Below are 21,360 nucleotides of genomic sequence, written 5' to 3' on the forward strand. Positions count from 1 at the left end.
GCCGAGTTTGTGCAATTATTAAAACATGATAGTGCCAACATTGGTAAGCATCACAAAACTGGAAAAGAATTTGTCATGTTATTCAAGAGATTATAGTTGGGTCACGATTTGGGTTTCGGATTTTTTTTTCCCTTTAAACCCAACCCGACCTGTACGATACCCAGGATTTCTAAACCCTAGCCAGGTTATTTTATAAACCCAACCCGACCATACTTGAGATAGCCAGGTTATATCGGGCAATATATCGATATAGGAGTGCCTATATCATATCATATATCATGATATTTAAAACAATGGGTTTTATGAAATGGGTTATGGATTTGTAGGTAATAGGGTTTTATATAACTAAATGAGATTTGTTAAACTAAATTGATTTCATTAAGGACAATGAATAACCAAATTTAAATTTACAACTGAAGGAATTCCTCCCTTTTCACACTACAAATGTCATCTTCATCTCTTTTGGAGTCAAAGTCAACTGTCATTAGGGTTTCCATTAGGAGGAAACTAATGTCAGGTGGTCTTTTCAAAAGAATGGGCAGCAGTAGGTGAGTCTTTTAATATTTCGGAAACAAAATAAGCTAAGCTATAGGTGGTCATTCGTAAAAACTCATTTCCAATAGTGATGCCACCTATGGTACTATCTAAAGGACCATCTCATCACCAAAATTAAATGAGGTGTTGAATGCCACTGAAGTCTGGATGGGAAGAATCAAGAAGCAACACACCCTCTACCTGCTGTAGTCTCAGCTGTTGCGCAAAAAATCTCCCTTTTGGAATGAAAAACTGAATCCTGTTATAATAGAGTATTGTAATGCCCATGAGCTATTTCGTAGACTGGAATGCCTCACACGTGCTTCACTGATAATCTCTCTATCAAAACAGAAAAACACAACGAACATAAGTAATTCAGATGATAAACTGAAGATGACTTAACTTTGAAGGTTTCTCTTTTGAGAAGCCAGTATAAGTGGCCATTAAAAAATTTTAAAAATAAAATAAAAAAGAAGCCAGTATAAGTGGGATCTTAGAAAGGCATGAACTGAATTATGACTCACTTATTAATTCGTATGTAACGATCATCGAAGTCCCCCAAAGTGACATATTCAGGAATCGCGGTCCAAACCCTCGATAGAAGCCTCTCCACCCATCTTCCCTGAGGAGTTTCTTTGTCGTTTTGATAACCGACGGCCTTCCAGCACCATAATTATCCATAACCTGTGAAAATGAAATCCAAGTAATTATAAATAAGTATGGTCAATGAGTAAGAATACGACACATCGGCACCGCTCACACAGATATACCAAGCATTCGAGTAAAGTGTTTTGGGCAGTATCTATATACTAATGTATATGCTCAAGAAAACTGACAGTTACATGTGCTGCGACATTGTGTCTATTAGCAAATTACATCAGGCGCACAAACTCTGCAGGATGAAAAATGTAGTGCAACAGAAAGAGAAATAAACAGGACTTGAGGATTCACTTCTTTTGTGTTTTTTATTGAGATGATATTTTCACCCCTCTGCAGTACTCATTCGCCCCCTTATAATGTGAACAGAGGGCAACTTTAACGCTTTTTGACGTCAAATCACGTTAAAAGGGGGCGAATGCGTACTGCAGAGGGATGAAAATATCATCTCCCTTTTTATTTAGGGAATGATATTTCCACCCCTTTTCCAGCATTGCGAAACCCTTTTGTGTTTTCCAAAAAATGACAACATTTCCACGCCCTTTTGTTTGTCTTATCCTCTTATTGTTTAAATAATCAGGAACCACAGGGGAACTATAAATTTTTCATAGGCACCCTGGCAATTGATCATGCTTATTCAGACCCGCAAATGGTAGCATACTACATTGGTGGAGGCTAAATACCTAAGCCCAGACATTGGAGATTTGGATGTCAGTTTCATACTTGCTTCTCCGTTACATAAAGGAGCAAGGAGCAAGGATTCTTTGTAGGTTCAATATCTCTCTTGGTGGGTGCAGTTAAGATATGGGTTGCTCCAAGTATATTGAGAAACAAGGGTTCATTTTTAGTTCTACCATCCCATTGTGAGGGTGCAGTCAAGGAAAAGCTATTAGGATACCGAGCCCCCCCCCTGGTGTTCTTAGAATTTAGTATCCAGTCTAGTTCAAGTAAGTTGGCATCTATGTCCATGCCATGTGACTAGATCTATAGCATGGCACTCTTGATATTAACAACCAAAAGAGTAACAATAACAATAAATGTCATTAGGAGGTTCAACCAAAACTAATGTCCCCAGTCTTTTTATTTGTGATGAAGTGTTTGGTATCTTGACAGACCTTTTACATTATAAAATTCACATGCGGCTGTGCAGTTGGATTCAAATCTAAGAAAGAGGTAATTTGCATATTAGGTTTTTCTAACACTTGTGAAGAAGCAAAGCCCTGGTTTGGGTTTGGGTTTGGGTGATAAATCACCCTCATTAATATAATAGCCAATCAGTAAAATTGTTGTATTACTAAGGCCATGTTCATTTTTGTTGGATATATGTAATAAGCCTGAGGACATAGTTGTAACTATACTTATCTCTCTTTAAATAAATACATTAGTGAGGGGGAGTTTCTTCTCTAAGTCACTTTTCTTCTCTCCATTCTTCTCTCAACATGGTATCAGAGCCCTAGGGTTTCTGACCCACAGGATCACCATAGCCACCAATCCCGTCTTCCATGAGAGAACCAAGCATATAGAGGTTGATTGCCATTTTATTCGTCAGAGAATCCATTTTATTCGTCAGAGAATCCATAAGGGCGAGATACATGTTTCTTTTACTCGATCTGTGGACCAGTTAGCAGATATTTTCACAAAACCCTTGCCTAAGTCGAAGTTGAATAATATTTGTAGCAAGCTAGGAATGTATAATATCTACATTCCAGCTTGAGGGGGAGTGTTGGATATATGTAATAAGCCTGAGGGCATAGTTGTAATTGTACTTATCTCTCTTTAAATAAATACATTAGTGAGGGGGAGTTTCTTCTCTAACTCTCCATTCTTCTCTCAACAGTTTTAATTATGCCAACCAATTGTGAGCCCAAAACCAATCTGGGGCTAACAATCAGTTGTCACAATCTGAAATGAACAGGTCCTTACTATTCAAACTTGCAAGCATCTGGTTTGCTCTTTCGCAACCTATTCACCCAAAAAATGAAACAAAGCAGATGGGAAGGAAACAGAGAACTGAAAATAGTACCAAGTGTCAAACATTTACTAAGCATATCCAACAACTTCTGAGTTGTTCCAAGAGATTTTATACGATAAGCGGGCCTGCATTTCAGTGTAAATATATTACCCCAAAAAAATAAAGTGGGAGCCCACCTATTTAGACGATCTAACACATTCATTTGTTAGACCCCACCACAGATAGCTATGACCTATTTTGCGGTGGGGTCCAACAAATGAATGTGTTAGATCATCTAGACAGGTGGCCCCACTTTTTTGGACAGTGTATTTACTCTAAATGCCGATGTTTTAATGTGTCTTGGGTGTAGTGTGCTTCACCTGAAGTCGGGTCTTTATTGTGTCTACTGGAGTGGTAATAACTGACGAACAAGCACCGGCTATTGTTCCTGCCGTAGCCTGGACAGCCACCATCTCCAAATGGGATGGCCTTTTCTCTGCATCGTTTCCGTAGCCCAAGCTCCTAATATATATAAAAAAAGAAAAAAGAAAAAAGAAAAATCAATCGAAATGTTGGTAACAACGAAAATTAGACCTACAAAGAAAAAATATGAGTTATGGGTTCAACTAATTGACTTATTTCTTCATACCTCCAAATGACATGCTGAGCTGAACCATAGGCACCCCACCAAAGTGCGGATGCTGGAGAGTGGGTCAGGATTGTTACCCCAAAGCCTCTATATAGACCACGAAACCCCTCTGCCCTGACCACTTTTCGAACAACATCATAGGGACCATTATAAGTGTTCATTCCCGGAAGACCTTGGGCCATTAATCTCTGGCAAACCTGAAAAAATACATGTACAGATTGTAAGAGCAGGAAAAAAGAAGAACCAAAGCTACATTTACATGATTCTAAAGAGAATACAAGAAATCTTGGATGACCTGAGATTTTAGAAATTGTTTCCTTTGCAGAAATAGCACTATTCAAAAGCAGATGATTGGATATACTATATGACAAAAGAGGCACGAGCAGGAGTGTAGGACACCTATACAAAGATAAAACCAACTAAGCAAACACTAGCTGAGAAGCTCGCCTAGTCAAAGTGTCCTCACATTTCATGAGAAGATATTGCAAATCCCAATATGGCTTGGCTATTTTGACTTATAGATAAATCTTTAAACTTGCCAGACCTTGTGACAGTCGTTAACATCTGCATAGTTTCGGAACCTTCGATAGACAAGAATAGAAAAAGAATGCCCATTTGACGCCAGGCTCACTCAATGTATTGAGAAAGAATAAATAAAATTAAAACTGTTAGAATAGAAGTCTAAATCAGTTCCAAGTTAGCAAAGATATCAGATCTGTTAATTTTAATGTGAAATTTCAAACTAACAATATGTGCGAGCTAGACCAAGCCCTCTACCAATCTAGTCATCTTGGAGATAGCCCATTTACAATGCAACGTGATGTAGATTAAGCAGTAGCAGACAGCACTCACGAGCGAGGCACATAAACAAACACTTTATTGTTAACTATGGCAATGCCAAAGATAAAAGTGAGGCCTTTAAAGCTCGATATCAGTGTTCTTCCTTTTCCATTGATAATGTTTGATTACTTGATATCAATATTGGATGACGAGTCATGAGTTGATGTACTGATATACGGGAGGTGTGCTGGTGATGGCGAGGATCATAAGATTTTGCCAGGTTTTATGGTGGTAGCTCAATCCTTTGACCATATCAAGCAAATGCCTCATACTCTGGCAATATCCACACCCAACGAACTAATGTGCATGACGCACACCCTGAAGGAAAAATTAATTTTCATTTTTGCACTAAAGGGTATTTCGATAATTTTCTTGATGTAAAGTGGCATTGATATATCAGGAAAGTGTTTCTAAGGGATACCTTAGATAAGGTATCGCTCAAAAAACACAGGGGGGCACATTGTTGGGGTGATCCAAAGCATTCATTTGATAGGCCCTGACATAGATAGGGTGTGCCCGAAAAATCAGCTGCATAGGATCATCCCAACCCTTTGATTTGTGGAGGTTAAAAATGGACAGATTTATGGAGGTTTATGCCCGTCCATTTTAACCTCCACAAAACGAAGGGTTGGGATGATCCTATGGAGCTGACTTTTTGGGCACACCCTATCTATGCCATCAAATGAATGGTTTGCATCACACAAACAATGTGAGCCCCCCCCCCCCCCCACACCGTGTTTTTGAGCGATCCCTTAAATACCTTATCCAAGGTATCCCTTAGAAACACTTTTGATTGGAAACATGTTTCTATCAATTAGGAGAAGAAACACTTTGGTCAAATAATAAGTTTTAATGAACACATCGATTAATTAGAAAATAATAAGAGGGTAATATATAATTTTCATTGCTAATGATAAAAAAACTATATAATGAAACTAAAAGCAATATCGAAATTCTGAAACACATAAAAAAGAAAGTAAGAGGAAAGAATGAACTTACCACATCCAGAGGAACATAATAGACACAAGAAACTATATTTGACAGCATTCCTGCCACTCCATTTGCCACAGCAATACGTGTTGCCTCAGGCATATTGGAACCCTCGGTGGATTTCAGCATCATTTCTTTTGAAACTTCAAGTGAAGTCAAAGCCAATACTCTACCAGGCAATGATCCAACAGCAGAAGTACCAAAACCTCTGAAAACACCAGGAATTCCATCTTTTCTTAATATATTCCTAAACACTGATCTACCAGACATGTGAGCAAATGTAGCTTCAGCCACTTGCATTCTCGTCTTCACAACTGCTATTGGGTGTAAGAAGGCAGATTGGGCAGTAAAGAGAATAGCTCCAATAAAATGAAACCTCGTCTTGTCCAACCTAAAGCCCAGTGCCAGGGAAAAATATAGTAAGCATTTCCAACACTATGCATGGCAAAACCCTGCTTCTTTTCACAAATTAAAGGTAGATAAGAAAATTTGTACTTATAAAAAAAAATTGACATTGCCGGAAGGGGAAACAATATGAGATGCCAAAGATATGGGTATTTGCATCTAATAATTTTCAAACGAAGCATATTCAGCAAAGAGGAGTATAAGGACCCTGCCTAGAAGAAAGTAGTAGAAGCCTGAGAGTCATCTTCACGACAAATGTTTTATTGACTTCTTAGGTTTCATCATTTTTCTGCAATAAGTTTCATTAGGTGGCCTTCCAAAGGCCTAAATTGTCACTATTAGTTAGTGTTGTGGGCCAGATCCATTGACCAACCCGACCTTGCCGAAACAATAGGTGTGAGGGAGAAATGTGAATGGATGGAAGTCTACCAAATTACATTAGAGTTGTGATAGGAAATTCAATTGTCGGCTTTATAAATACAGCCTTGGTCCTCACTCTCAAATCTCAATCACATTACAAAACTCGTTTAGTCTTCTTGAATCCACACAAGAAGAGAAACACCCATCATTCTAGAGCAAGGACCATACCAGAGCAAGGAAAGGAGAAAAGTCAGAAAAGAGGTTCAGATTCTCCGGCTGACATCCCATGATCATGGCACAAGGGACTCGAGAGCTTTTACTTAACTTTGTGTTTAATATGCATTACCGACAACAAAGATCAATATCATTTCCACATATTGATCGTTGGATCACTAGACCAGCAGTTGGTATCAGAGCCTTGTTTAGGCTGTCATAATGCATAAAAAGATCTGTTTTGCAATTTTCGTCAAAATCGAACATTACTTTGAAAACAGTCGCTATTGGTAAATGGTGGGCGGATCAACTCCAGCGACATAGCAGTGACTACTGGGCTCTGGCGACCCTTTCTGGCAATCGGCCAGAAATAATGGTGGAGGGTAGCGCATGCAGTGAGGAGTTATAGTTTGTAAGAAAAAAAATTCTGGTCTGTTCGACCGGCAAGACAACGGCCCGATTAAGGTCGGCATTGGGCTCAGCACATGAAGCATGTGGCATTATTTTGGTGGCACGTTTTCTATAGCATGTCTTGGTGCTCTCGGATCGTACATGAGTTTCCAAAACGCATTTTGACTGTGTGTTTCATGGACATGAAGTTGGGCGGGATTTGTCGGCCCGGTTGAGCCAGTTTTCGCTGGACCATTTTTGGACAAAGTTTTTGGTCCAGGGAATTGGTTTATGATCAGTTCAGTGCCCAGTGACCTATGGTTGGTTCAAGCCTTTTAAGGACACTTAGGTTATTTGGCACCACTTCAGGGCTGGTTTACGCCATTTGAGGCCGATTCAGTCTGAATCGTCTGATTTGGGCCATTTTAGGGCTGCCTCAAAGTTTTCGGGATCAGTTCAAAGTCTTTTTAGGTTTTGGACAATTTTTTGATGGGTTCAAGGCCCAGAGAGTGTGTTTGGATTGCTGGAATCAGGAATTGGAATCAACATCCCTTTCTGATTCAGCCGGACTCCGGCGTTTGGTTCCAAAAATGAAGGGAATCAGGGGGCCAGAAATGAGACTGGGGCATAATTAAAGGGGGAGACGTGCCAAAATTTGGGTCAGAATAGGATGTCGATTTCGATTCCTGATTCTTGCAATTTAAACTCAAACAGATTTTGTTTCGGGTCGTTTTTGGTCTGGTTCAGTACCTAGGAGGCTAGCTGGGAGCAGTTTCTGGTGTTTGACACCATTGTGGACCTGTTTTGGCTTGGGCTTTTGGCTATGGAACATTTCTGGACTGTTTCAATGCCTAATAAGAGATCTTCCGATAGAATTGTCATGCCATTCAGCAACAAAGTGATCCTAGGATCTTAGCGACCATTCTGGAAGCTATTTGTGCCCATCTATGACCCAGTTAGACCCTTCTGTAAAGGCTCAAGCCCTTCTGGAACCTGCTTAACCCTAGTTTGTCTTCTTTATACCTTTTTTGTGGCAGTTAGTGAACAGATACCTCTATAGGCCTGAGGGTGGGAGATTCCAAACCCTATTAATGTTTTGAGACTTAACTGAGGTGGTTTTTTTTTTTTATCTTTTGTTCTTATTACCTGCAACTCCTGATCTTAATTGTGTTTTCTTGAAGCTTTAACTGCATGTTGTGACGTAAACTGTTTGGTATAATCTGTGAAAATGGATCAAGTTGTGATCATGATGATTAACAATGAATTGCTTTTGTGTTTTACAATTCCTGCTTTTATGTACATGCATTGTTCATTGTTTAAGATCACTTTTGGTGGGGTCTGTTTATCCTATGTAATGATTAACCCAAACTAAGAGTTGTTTCCTTGTGTAAATAGACGGTATGAGGGAGTTGGACGCAGAAGATTGACTTGAGGAATTCTTCTGCCCAATGGTGTGAATACCTTTTTGGCATGTTTGGCTACCATGAATATTTTTTTTCCATGATAAATCGGTGTCTCCAAGTGGAAATGAGGGTGCAGTGGCTAAAAAGAAGGAAACAAAAATAAGGAAACTAGTGCGTCCAAGTGATGAGAAGGGGTAAAAATCAGGAAACAAAAAACTCTACTCAAAATAGGATTGACGTTTTCCTTATTTTTAGCCACTTTTCAGGCTCATCTCATTCGTGCCCTCACAAATCTCTCTCCTTCTCCCACTGCCCTACCCCTCTCACCACTCAGAGAAACCGATTTATCATGACAAAAAATTCCTGGCTGCCAGACATTGCCTTAGTGTTCTGTTTATCATCTGACTAGCCTCATGTTGGAAAAACATTAATACCATAAGTTATTGAGTCAGCCCAACGGAGGGATCGATTTGATACACTAGTTTCTTTCTAGGAAAGCACTTATGTATTTTGAGTGATTCTGGACAATCTAACTAGTTTTTTTTTTTCTAAAGTCAGATTCATTGACATGGATTAAACAAATTTTGGCATTTCCCCCCTTTTCAACTCGAGTGTTAGTGGAGAAAGATATTTCATTGCATTTGTCAATGACTTTTCTTGTTATGAAGATATTTATCTCATTTGTGAAAGTCAGAAGCCTATGGTATGTTTAAAATATATAAGGCGGAAGTCGAGAATCAACTAGACTTAAAGATTAAAATTGTGAGGTCCAATATAGGTGGAGAATAACTACGGTAATAAAAAACTGAAGCAGGTCACAATACAGGTGCAGTATCCTTATATTTGCAGGATAAAGGTATCATCGCTCAATATACAATATCGGGTGCACCCGAGCAAAATGTTGTAGCTGAGAGATGAAGTCGTACTCTCATGGATATGGTGAGATGCGCGTTACACAACTCATCGTTGCCTAGATTTTGTGGGGAGGCTACTCAGTTAAAGGATGGAATCAGGAAGCCCAAAGTTCTTCTCTCGACCAAGCACCCCCTACCTCAATGTTTTCTCTCTATCATGAATGCCACCCCTGGCCACACATGTTTTACCCAAGCCTCAAAGATGCTCATTGGAGACTCGTTGTTGAAAACGAATTCAATGCCCTTCTTTGCAACCACACATGGACCTTAGTTCCACCATCACCTCACGTCAACCCTATTGGCTGCAAATGGATTTAAAACAAAGCTAGAATCTGACAGCATAGTTGATCGACATAAGGAAAGACTTGTTGCAAAGGGATTCACCAGCACTATGTCATTGACTTTGAGGATACTATAATTCTAGTTGTTAAGGAACCTATTATTCGGCTTAGTCTGTCCCTTGCATGTGCAAGCCATTGGCCTCTCCGTCAACTCGATGTTGGCAATTTCTTCCTTTATGGGAACCGTCACGAAGAAGTAAATATGCAACAACCTCCTTGATTTGTAGATCCCACATAGCCAAGTCATGTCTGTCGACTTTACAAAGCAATTTATGGTCTCAAACAGACCCCAGGGCATCGTTTCTGCACTTTAACTCCACCCTCTGTGAACAAGGACTGCATTGCTCCCCAAGTGATTCTTCTCTATTTATATGTAACTCACAACATGACTCTATATAACTTCTTACCTGTGTCGATGATATTATCATCACCTGAAGAGACAACACAAGCATTCAATCACTTCTCTCTTGCCTCTCTAGATGTTTTGATATGCAAGATCAGAATAGAAGTTACAAGCAAGGATAGCACCCTAACAATTGCACTGACCAAGTATGCCCTTGATCCCCTCCGTCGCTCGACCATGATTGATGCCAAACTTGTATCCACCCCATCAGTCTGTGATTTCAAGTTATCCGCTCCTCATCGGCCTGCTCTTTCAAGTTATCAGCTCATACGGGTATACTGTTCTCTAATGCCACTTCATACCGCAACATTGTTGGGGTTATGTAGTATTTTATTTTGACTTGGCCTAATCTCTCCTATGTGGTTAATCAGATTTTTCAATTTATGCACGAACCAATGACAACTCATTTGGAAGCTGTCAAGAGAATTCTTTGATATCTCAGAGGATCGCTTGGCCACGGGCTTATGTTTTTTTTCTCACACGATGTCTCATGTATGGCTTTTTCCAGTGCTAATTGGGCCAGCTCACCAAATGATAGGTGCTCCACCACAAGCAGCTGAATTTTTCTTGATCCCAACTTAATTTTATGGAGCTCCAAGAAATAGCCAATCGTCGCTCGCTCCAGTACTAAGTCCGGGTAACGTGTCCTTGCCTCTGCTACAATAGACATCCGTTAGATATAGTTACTTCTAAAAGATCCCGTCATTCCTCATCCTGGGGCCCCATGGCTATATTGTGACAGCATAAGTGCTACCTATTTGGTAGCTAATCCAGCCTTTCATGTTAGGAAGAAATAAATCGAGGTTCATTTTTTTTAATGGTAAGTATATCAAGGTTCATTATTATTTTGTTTGTGAATGAGTGGCTCAAAGAGAATCATTTTTCAGCACAAATGATCAACTAGATGATGGTTTGACTAAGAGTCTCCTTGTGAAACAATTCATATGGTTTCGTGGCAAACTCAACATGATACTTCGTATAAACGCGTCTTGAGATTCTCTTCAAGATCCATCCATGAATAAAAACCCACCTTGTTTCCAATTTAAGAGTTTGCCTTAGACCAATCTCTTTTCCTATTTGAGAAAAATCTCATATAGTAATTATCTTAATTGATTGACTGTTCGTAAATCAGTAACACAATAATCTTAGAATGCATTTATTGTAAATATATCTTGATTGAGCGTTGCCCAAAGTAAGTGTAGCTCAATCTCTATATAATAGAGACCCTGCAACCATTGAAGGTAAGCAGAATTCTATCCAACTGCAAGTTTCCTCTCTTTGCTCTGTTCTTCCTGTTCACGTCTCATTGCTCTCTTCTTCCTTTTTACAGGAAGTAAAAGGCCTCAATGGGAAAATGGAGCACCTAACAAGTACTAAAAATCATGATTTGGAATGACTCGACATACTTATTAATGTAATAACACCTGTTAAGACCGACCAATGGGTTAGGTTCTGCGTACGAAATGGTCGCAATTATATCCTACCAACAGTAAACCAATACTTGAATTAGTTAATCTGAGACATAAACAACAAGTAAAATGAAAATTTACGCAAATGCAAAGCAAGAAGGAATAAAAAAACTCGAAAAAAGAAAGATATGAAAGTACAGGAAGGAATAGTCCTGATAAAAATGGAAGCAAACCTACTTAGTTAATCTGAGACATGAACAGCAACTAAAGTGAAAATTTAAGCAAATGCAAAGTAATAGAGAATTTAAAAAAAAAAAACCCAAAAAAAAAAAAAAAAAACGAGAAGAGAAAGTACAGGAAGGAATAGTCATGAACAATATGGAAGAAAACCCATGTCTTAATCTAGAGAAAAAAAAGTAGAAAAATACGGGAAATATGCAGAGAAGATTGAAACAAATATAATAAAAGAAGAAGAAAAAAAGTAGAATAGAGAAAAGCGACCTGTCCCAATTGATGTCGGTTTGAGAGAGAGGCAGCTCAGAGATAGAAGCCTCCGCTTCCACCTTCATCGCCATCCCGCCACTTCTAAAACTCGAATTTCAGAGAGGGATTTGGGCTTTTTTTGCTGGTTTGGCTTGTTTCAAAGGAGAGAGGGGTCCAGAAAAAGAAACATGAAGAAAGTTCCACAAACCAAGTTTAGAGAGAGAGAGAGAGAGAGAGAGAGAGAGAGACGCAAAGGACACCGAAAAGTTTTATAGGACGGGGCACGCCAACTATTGCATAGTGGGCCCTATCTATGACCGATCTGGGCCTATGTTAATGTTATATGTGCCTATCAACGATTTTGATTTGATACTTAATGGAATGTCCTAAAACGACTCACTGGGCCCACTTGTGGCCAGGCCATACTATCATTTAGAACAACTTAATTTGATGAACCTAGGTTCTTTGATCCATCAAGTGATTTCGCTAGCAAAATCTAAACAGTTGATTTTTGTAGTGATTGATCTTACACATAGTATCAATGGTCTTGATGGTAACTAGGGCCTATCGTTATTTTTATTTTGAAAAGATATACATGAAGCTTGAAAAGCCAACCCCAACAAGATAGGGCAATACAGAAACTCCCACATATAGGAGGGAACAGAAGGACAGTGAAAATATCTATTTTGTATCGTTTTGGCGGCATGGCCGAGCGGTAAGGCGGGGGACTGCAAATCCTTTCTCCCCAGTTCAAATCCGGGTGTCGCCTGATCAACAAAAGACTCGGAATCCCTTATCCTGCTAATAGAACTCCTTGCGCAATCGATCGGATCATATAGATATCCCTTCAACACAACATAGGTCATCGAAAGGATCTCGGACGACCCACCAAAGCACGAAAGCCAGGATCTTTCAGAAAATGGATTCCTATTCACTCTTCCTCAGCCAGGCTTGGGCAGAATAGCAGAGCAAATACAAGTATTAGTAGCATAGCAAAGCAAAAATGCGTTCCTCGTCATTAATATGTTTGCTCGCGGTAATTGTGGCGGTGAAAAAACAACAAGAAGAATTAAAACAAACTAACAAAGCTTAAATAACAAAAGGGGGAGTCAATCCAAAACACTGAAACCAAAGCAAGCGATTTCATGCAAGGAAAGGCTGATTAACTCCCTGCGGCATCCAAAACCCCAAAATTTGCTTTATGGGATAGATTAGAGAGGAATGGCAGAATACATGTTGGAGAAGTACCAAAGACTCTCCTTTTTTCTTTCTAACTGTTTGCCAAGAATCATCATCATCCATTCTGAGTGGAAACATTTTCAAGGGCAGCAAAGAGATTAGCATTAAACTGGATTTGAAAAGAATTGCTAGGGTCACCATGATCCAATTTTGAGGAGAATTGATCCTCAATCATACGGGAAGGGGTGGCTGATGGATCTTTTGATTTGGCTGAACTTTGGTAACTACCAAAAAATAAGGATTCTACTACTATATAGCTAGAGAAAAAAGAAATTTCTTCTCTTTTTATGTGAGATTTACACATCAACATTACTCTTTTACCATTAACCCCTTTCTTGATATCTTTATAAGAAATTATTTTAGGGTAAAATCGTAATCTACATACGAAAAGTACCGACCCGGGGTACCTGTCTATGACAATTACGAAAAAAAACTACCAAGAAGAGGTAAAGACATATGACAATGACGAAAGAACCACTTGTTATTACTCATGCAGGACACTTACAAAATATTGACAGATTCCGGGCACTTGAAGATGAACAACAATTATGGAAACCTCTATCGATTGGAGGGCTCGGATCAACCTATGGAAATTATTTTACGAGCACAACCGATTGATGTTGTGTTCCATCACATGGACAGTTTGGATCAACCTATAACCCGCTATAGATCGGAGGGTTCGGATCAACCAATGCAAATTATTTTTCGGGCACAACCTATGTAGGCAGTGGCCCATCTAATGGACGGTTTGGATTATCCTATGGTATGGGCCATACCGTTCATTTTAATAAAGTGAGGAGTGCGATTATAAAATATGGTAGTGAGGACATTAGCACTATATATAATTTGAAATCATCGTTGTTACTTGGATGTTCCCAAGCGGGTCGGCTTCAACCCGAACCCGACGGGTTCAACCCGAATTTGGGTTGGGTCGGGTTAAGCTGTTTCGCAAATCCGGTTAGGTTGGGTTGGGAAAAATCAACCCGAATTGGAAATCGAGTCGGGTCGGGTCGGATTGGGTTGTCGAGCAACCCGACCCGAAACCGAAATTTGGGTTCCATCTGAAGAAGTTCTGTATATGTGTTTTTCTTTTTCAACATTGAAATAGTCTCCACAGTCCACAATGGACGGGTGCAGGCCATACCGTGCTTTAATAAAGTGAGGAGTTTGATCATCAAAATATAGTAGTGCGGATAACATTTCCCTTTGTTAATTGTTAGTCCATGTTTGGTTTGGATATTGAGAACCGATTGTGAGTTAAAAACTGATTATTGTTGACTTACTATTGGTTTTCAAAATCCAAAACAACCCGGCTTCAGTTGAGGTGGTCAACAATTGATATCATATCAAATCGGGTCAACCCGACCCGACCCAACCCGAATTGGAAATCGGGTTGGGTCGGGTTGAGGAAATTGCAAATCGGGTTGAACCCAGTCGGGCTGGAAATCGGGTTGGGTTGGAAAATATGGGCTCCTCGGGTTGGGTCGGGTTGAGACCCAAGTTGCACCCCTAACAATGACGAAAAAACTACTTTTCCTTATTCACTATGTGCTGGTCAAATTACTAAATGTTTGATATTACGAATGCACATGTAAAAATATTGACGAATTCTGGGCACCTTCAGAGGAACAACAATTATGAAAACCTCTATAGATTGGAGGGCTAGGATCAGCATATGAAAATTAGTTTACGGGCACAACCTACTTATGTTGTGTTCCATCATATGGACGGTTTAGATCAACCTATGATGTGGTCTGAACAATTCTTTGTCGGCACAGGATTTTTTGCTAGTAATAATTAATGGACCGTGGGGGGTCCTTGTCAATGATCATATCAATCAAGGTTTTATTGTCTGCTTCAAGCCAAATGTTAGATTGACCAAATACTTTACAGCATCTCAGCCCATCTAACATGCTCCTAGTCTCTGTCTACAACTTAGTGCCGTTGTCATAAAAGCGACAAAAAGCAAATAAAATCTCACTTTTGTCGATTCTTATAATCCTCCCTCCACCTGAGAAGCCGGAATTGCCTTTGGAGGCATCATCCGTGTTCAATTTGAATTCATTCCTCTTAGGCTTCATACAATTCACCCGACACATCCTAGGAGTTTTCGCCAGGTTAGGCATCATATCAATAGCCCCAAGGGCCCAAACCATGATCGACGAGCAATGTGAAGAAGGCTTAAAAGAGTGTTTGCTCATCATACCTTCACCACCTTGATAATAATATTGATAGTTTTGGCCTTACCTTCCATGCGTCTAGAGCATCTTTCTTTCCGTATATCCCAAGTGATGATGGATGGAATGACTTTCAAAGCGAACCCAAAAGATATTTTGCTTTTCCTCCTAGATAAGTCAAACCATTGAATAAGCCTAGCATTTATGGCTTGATTGTCATTCATAGGCACCTCCACGTATGAAGCTAAATAACTCCATATAGCTCTAGCCATATCACCATCCACAGAAACACGGTCAAGATACTCTTCCTCCGGCCTAGCACAACAAGTATACATGGTTGGAACAGAGATAAAAATATCTTTCAATCTATTATCAATCGTTACAGCTTTCATGAAAATTTTCCAAATGAAACAACATATTTTAGTAGGAAGGTTTTTCTAAATGAAGCTCGGACATCCTTTTTTTTGGCTCCTTATTCCTCTCCAAATTCCATGCTAGCTTCATAGAAAAAATTATCTGAGCTATTGAGAATTACTTTTTGTTTTTAAAGGTAACTATATTGAAAGTAGTGTAACTTAATACTTTCTTAGTCCAATTTAGTATCAATGACAGATATTTTTCCAACTTAGGCCATTTTTGTAAGATAAGCTTGCATTTATGCTCACATCTCTTTCAAGCATTGAAGCCTTATACAAATAGTCATTGTATTCAGTAGAGAACAATAGAAAACAAACAAGTTAAACGTTTCTTTTTCAATTATTTGGATTTTAGGAGATTGTTCAAGTATAGGCAACTTTCTCCATTCTCCCTAATTCACTTCTCATGACAAAAATTGAAGCAATCAATGGAGTGAATAGCTGGATGATCTCTCTTGATTCACCCTACAATTTCCCTTCAAACACCACTGTTTCCATTTTCTTTGCTAATTTCTTCATCTTGAAAGTCACTCTTATACATTGGCAAATCAATGGCACGTTCCTCATGCTCCTCTCCCATGGTCTTGACGTTAATATTGCATATCTTCTTAAACTCCTTTCCTTTTCCCCAGAGGACAGCGTACAATCCTACAACTATCAAAGCTGATCCTGCAGCACTGGAAACAATAACAACAACAATCAAGAGCTAAGCTCAAAATTTTTATTTTAAGGCACTGTTCCTTTCGACATAAAAATGGGAGCAAAACAAATTTTATGCTCATTTTGAAGTTCAATATTGAGAATAAAATTTGTTTTCTGGCCATTTTTACACTGAAAGAATGGAGAATAAGTACCTTCCTTTTGTGCGGTAAGCCCTAGTTAGGTCAATCCATGACCATAATGCCGCAACCTTATAGATTGACCCCCATCAAATCCATGTGTTTATGGGAGTTAAGACTCAGAGAAAGAATTGACGTAAAATGGGCATAAAACAAAACTTACGCTTAAAATGGGCGTAAAATCTTAATTTTACAGTCATTCTACATAGAAAGAAACGGAGCCTAAATGAATAACAACTTAATCAGAATTATGAGGTTATGAATCACAACATAGGTTGCCAATGCCTTGGACTTATCTGGTTCTACTTCTGCATTTGAAGCCTAATCATGAAGACTTACTCCATGTTTAAACCCATTTTTTAGACTTGGTTATAGGTTTTGGAGCATTTTGAGTTCTATAATTCATTCAAGGCCCTTCTTCACTGTATATAACTTGATACTAGTGGAACCACCACTCGTCAAATGATCGTGTTAACAATTACGGCCTTGTACCGGTTGCAATGTGGGGGTCACAGGATTGATATTCACTTATCAGACAAAAAAAAAAGAGAAAAAAATAAGAACTCTAGAGAATGGATATACCTTCCTACATATAATTTTTCGTCTAAGAATGCCCATCCGAATATGGCTACAATGATGAGCAACAACGGGCTAAACATGGAGACGAACAGAGGACCCCGCCTTTGAATGCACCAATTCATTAGGCAAAATGAGATTCCTGAGTTCACAATTCCCTTCATTTTCATCAAAAAGAAAAGTTAGAATTTAGAAGTGAGAAAAAACTGCCTTAGGAATTATCATCCAACTTGCCTACTTATCTCTTCGAAAACTCATGCAATTTGGACACATTATGTAGGCTCCTAAATTCACTAGTCTATAAAGGAAAAGATCATATGACATGCAGTCTAGAAAATCAATCAATAAGAAGAAGCAATGTATGTTACCATCAATGATTAATGGCAATATGTTTAAGACTCCTAATAAAATTGCTTTTGAAATGTCAAAGTGTTTTCAAAACTTACTGTGTATAAAGATACGATAAGCCGAATGTCCCAACCCAATGCCCATCCAGAGGCCTTCCTTTCTACACATGCTCCTATTATAAAACACTCAATGCTTGCCATGAAGGTCATTAATGAACAGCTTGAGTAAGGAGATGCAAAGTTCTTGCTCATTTTAGCCTGAAATTAGACAAGAAACATGTGGAGTGTTACATAAATTTCCAGAACAATTGAGGGACTTTTTCTTTATTGTCTATGTTAACAGCTTTGCAGCTCTATTCATTACGTCTAAGCTCTTGCCATTAGTAGGATTTTAACCTTATCCCAACTATGATTTTTGAGATGACATGGAACATATTATCCCAACAATATTGGAACAATTTTGTCCTCACATCGTGGCATGGCTGGTTAAACATTTAAGTATCCTAAGCCCATTAAGCTGACAATCATCTTTCGCTTTGGGTTTCTATTTTAATACATTTGTGGATTGAGAAGAGAAAGTGTAAAGCCTCACCTGAATTATAAACCAGATTGCCCAACCAAAGCAACTTCCAACTACAAGCATACAGCCAAGGACCATGTTCTGCCCATTGTGGGAGCCTCTGTGTCTCATATCTATAGCATATCTCCAATGAATATTAGACTCCCATATATGGATGAGCTCTCCTTTGTAAAATGTCATCAACATGGCACCTCCCACACATAATATTGTTCCTATAATCTTAGCCTGTCCTGCTGCTTTCTTAATACCCACTGTCTCCATTCTGCAAATCCATATGAAAAGAGATACAAAGATATTATGCCTCTGTTAAAAAAGGGAAATGGTATTTCCATCTCCTTTGATGAGTCTGGTTTTCAGGCTAAGAAAAGATAATAAAAGGTGGTGGAAATATCAATTCTATACATTTTTGGCAATTATTTTATAATTACAGCTCATGAGATGGTTGGGTCACAGGATAAGTGTGGTTTTCAAGAAAAGAGAAACAAAAGGGGTTGGAAATATTATTGTCCTATCACGGCTTCTTCATGAATAAACGGCCCAATTGCCCTTGATTAAAACATGAAGCAGAAAATCTAGTGGGACCACATTGATACCTGAAAGGAACGGCCATGATGAAAATGACAGCTGGCAATAGATTGTTCAATGCACATGCAATCGTTGTGCTCGAATATTTTAGCCCTAGATAATACAAACATTGGTTCATGGTTGCCCTGAAACATCAAATGAGAAATTTAATTAAGTAACATATAGGAAATCATATCCGCACCCCCTTGTTTTGATAATGGAACTCTTCTTTTTATTAAATATTTTTCATTGGTTGCTAATAGCATTTCCACTTAAAATGGGCGTAAATTTTGTTAATACCAAGAACTCAATCATCTTAGATTGATCTGAACCGTACATTCTGTAGCCCTTGGAGCAATGATCCCGGATATTATTGGACATTATCGCATGGGATACTTTTTCGCGTCCTAGATGATCCAAACAAAGATTTTTGAAATGGACGGTTCAGGTCTTCTTTTGAAATGAACGGTATAAATCTCTCTATAGCAAATTACGTGAACGGGGGTCTTAGAGGCGGTGTAGATTAGTGAAAAAATACACCAAAAACTTACCCAAATATGGAACATAGGAAGATCTGGAAGAGTATAGTCTTCGTTATCTTCTCTCTGGTTTTCCTGAAACAATCACAAGACACAGATGTCACTGCAGCTAGATGGACGGATAGATATGTGCCACGTGTCACATTATGTGGCCATCTACTAGCATGAGACATTTCAAGAGAGAGAGAGAGAGTCATGTAAATTGGAGCATTCCAGAACATTCTGATTGTCATTTTCCTGATAATGACTATTTTCAGAAGACAAATTGAGAAACAAAAGCAGGAAATCCAGCCATTTTCAGGAAAAGATAAACAAGAGGGAATCTAAGGGCGCAGAGAGAGAGACTGAGAGAGAGAGAGAGAGAGAGAGCTCTGTCTATGTAAGGTTCCCTATACCAAATCCTTGGCCTAAGCTACCTTAACAGCCGTCCGATCTTGATCAGACAGTAATCGGATAACACCACTTTACTATGTCAGTGGGGTCCTACACCTTGTTCAGCACCAACTTGGTACATCCAATGGAATCAAATTTCAAAACCTCATAACAGCCTTAAATAGTCACTAAAAACAAAACAAGAAACTGCGAATATCATGTCCAAGAAAGTAATTGACAGCATGATTTTTATACCTCTCCCAAAAATAAGCAAAAGGGCCTGTGACCAGGGTTGCTATGATCTGACGATATGCGACCATAACGAACGGATTCATGCCAGAATCCATGGCCAGTTTCGATAGTATGTTGAGTCCAGCGAAACCCACTTGAACCAAAACCATGACAATGGCGGGCAAAAATTCTCTCGACATTTTTCTCTCTCTTGTCTTTCTTACAAGAAACCCAAGAAAGAGAAGAGATGAAGAAAGCCCAAGAATGAGAAGAAATCAAGGGCAGAGTATTTATAGAGGTGTGGAGAAGAAGAAACAAAGGCACCTGACGTTCTGCATCAATATCCGGCTCATTGGCCTAACAGAAAAAAGCGTACAAAACAGACACATCGGGGATTTGGGATTTGCTCTTTGGAGACGTCTCTTTTTCTTTTTGGTTCCGTCTTTTCTCAACTTCTCATGGAGGAATGATTTCTATTCTTTTTAACTAAGGTCTCTAGACGCGAAACCGCTTCTCAGCTTTCTTGCAGTGTAAAAAGGGTAGTCATAAATACGAGAGAGGGAAGAACAAGGGGGCGAATATATCACTTCCCCTCCCCAAAATATGTACCTATTGTTTAGAAGGGTAGATTGAGTGCTAGAACTAGGCCCGTCAACTGACCCAAATCGGATATGGTCCGCCTTTGTCTGGGTCAGGATCCGATTGCCCGGACCTTAATCAAAGAATTCCTTGGATCCTGCTGTTGATGTAGGGTCAGGATCTATCTATTTTGAATCAAACTATCCTAAATTTAGGCCTGTCAACGGACCCAATCAGCTCCACAATTCATCCATAACATAGATATATAAAGGGCAGTGATAAATCGACGCCCAAATATCTTAAACCGACTCCTATGTGTCTCTCTCTCCCCTGGATTAGAGAGAGAGATAGACACATAGGGGATGATTTAAGATATATGGGGGTCGATTTAAGTATCACTCTCCTATATAAATGATGTGGTTCATTGAAGTGTCTCATGTAGTCATGTGGGAAATAAATGTTATCTACGAAATCTAAATGTGTTTTGACATAGTAGAAGGGACATATAGCGTGGGGTGGCCACGGCCCCCCACAATGCCCAAGCCGGCCTCCTCCCAAGTGTAAATTCCTGGCTCTGCCCGTGGTCGAATTGCTGCTGCTAACTTTGAACTACAGTGGCTCGAGTCAATTTTTTTTTTTTTTTTTTTTTGTGTGTAATCAAACAATGAAAAAGCATGACATTTTGGAAAAAAATTATTTTAGACAAAGTAAGGGACACCGTGTGAAACACTTCTTGTCTCTCCTTATACATAAACATCTATCGTTTCATCCAATATTCATATAATATAAAAATACTATATTTAGGGGTGATTCATACGGTTTACATATACCAAATGGGAAATGTACACCCCTTCTCTTTGTCTTTTCCTTAAAAATAACTTTATTTTTAGGCAAAGAAGGCAGTGAAAATGATGCAATGCGGGCTAGCAAATGCTTATACGGAGTGGGAGAAACACGAC

At 39.1% G+C, this 21,360-nt stretch overlaps 2 protein-coding genes across 3 annotated transcripts; both read right to left on the minus strand.

Moving 5' to 3' along the window:
• Nucleotides 1–355: 355 nt before the first annotated feature.
• LOC143852708 (uncharacterized) lies at nt 356–12,160 on the minus strand. Its single transcript, XM_077362267.1, has 6 exons — nt 11,961–12,160; nt 5,631–6,012; nt 3,792–3,988; nt 3,523–3,664; nt 1,059–1,218; nt 356–873 (listed from the first exon to the last, which is right to left on the minus strand). The coding sequence occupies exons 1-6, from the start codon at nt 12,032–12,034 to the stop codon at nt 848–850; spliced, it is 981 nt and encodes a 326-aa protein (XP_077218382.1). The 5' UTR covers nt 12,035–12,160; the 3' UTR covers nt 356–847.
• UMAMIT25 (nodulin MtN21 /EamA-like transporter family protein) lies at nt 11,978–20,102 on the minus strand. 2 transcript variants are annotated; one of them, XM_077362264.1, is made up of 7 exons: nt 19,847–20,102; nt 19,232–19,294; nt 18,710–18,826; nt 18,129–18,378; nt 17,636–17,794; nt 17,196–17,347; nt 11,978–15,673 (listed from the first exon to the last, which is right to left on the minus strand). In XM_077362264.1, the coding sequence occupies exons 1-7, from the start codon at nt 20,020–20,022 to the stop codon at nt 15,382–15,384; spliced, it is 1,209 nt and encodes a 402-aa protein (XP_077218379.1). In that variant the 5' UTR covers nt 20,023–20,102; the 3' UTR covers nt 11,978–15,381. The 2 variants fall into 2 exon arrangements, with proteins under 2 accessions (XP_077218379.1, XP_077218380.1); XM_077362265.1 differs by lacking the exon at nt 11,978–15,673 and adding an exon at nt 15,992–16,451 and having other exon boundaries at nt 19,847–20,097.
• Nucleotides 20,103–21,360: the final 1,258 nt, after the last annotated feature.

Source organism: Tasmannia lanceolata, unplaced genomic scaffold, assembly GCF_043159265.1.
Source record: "Tasmannia lanceolata isolate RefF3 unplaced genomic scaffold, GAP_Taslan_0.1 ptg000019l, whole genome shotgun sequence".
NCBI classification, from domain to species: domain Eukaryota; kingdom Viridiplantae; phylum Streptophyta; class Magnoliopsida; order Canellales; family Winteraceae; genus Tasmannia; species Tasmannia lanceolata.

Coding starts and splice junctions, on each gene's coding strand:
- LOC143852708 (XM_077362267.1), bottom strand. CDS start 12,034: ATGGCGATGAAGGTGGAAGCGGAGGCTTCTATCTCTGAGCTGCCTCTC. Junction 3,665..3,791: donor GCTCAGCATGTCATTTGGAG/GTATGAAGAAAT, acceptor TATATATATTAG/GAGCTTGGGCTACGGAAACG. Junction 1,219..3,522: donor CAATAAAGACCCGACTTCAG/GTGAAGCACACT, acceptor TCATTTTCACAG/GTTATGGATAATTATGGTGC.
- UMAMIT25 (XM_077362264.1), bottom strand. CDS start 20,022: ATGTCGAGAGAATTTTTGCCCGCCATTGTCATGGTTTTGGTTCAAGTG. Junction 18,379..18,709: donor ATCATGGCCGTTCCTTTCAG/GTATCAATGTGG, acceptor ATGGATTTGCAG/AATGGAGACAGTGGGTATTA. Junction 17,348..17,635: donor TTATCGTATCTTTATACACA/GTAAGTTTTGAA, acceptor ATGAAAATGAAG/GGAATTGTGAACTCAGGAAT.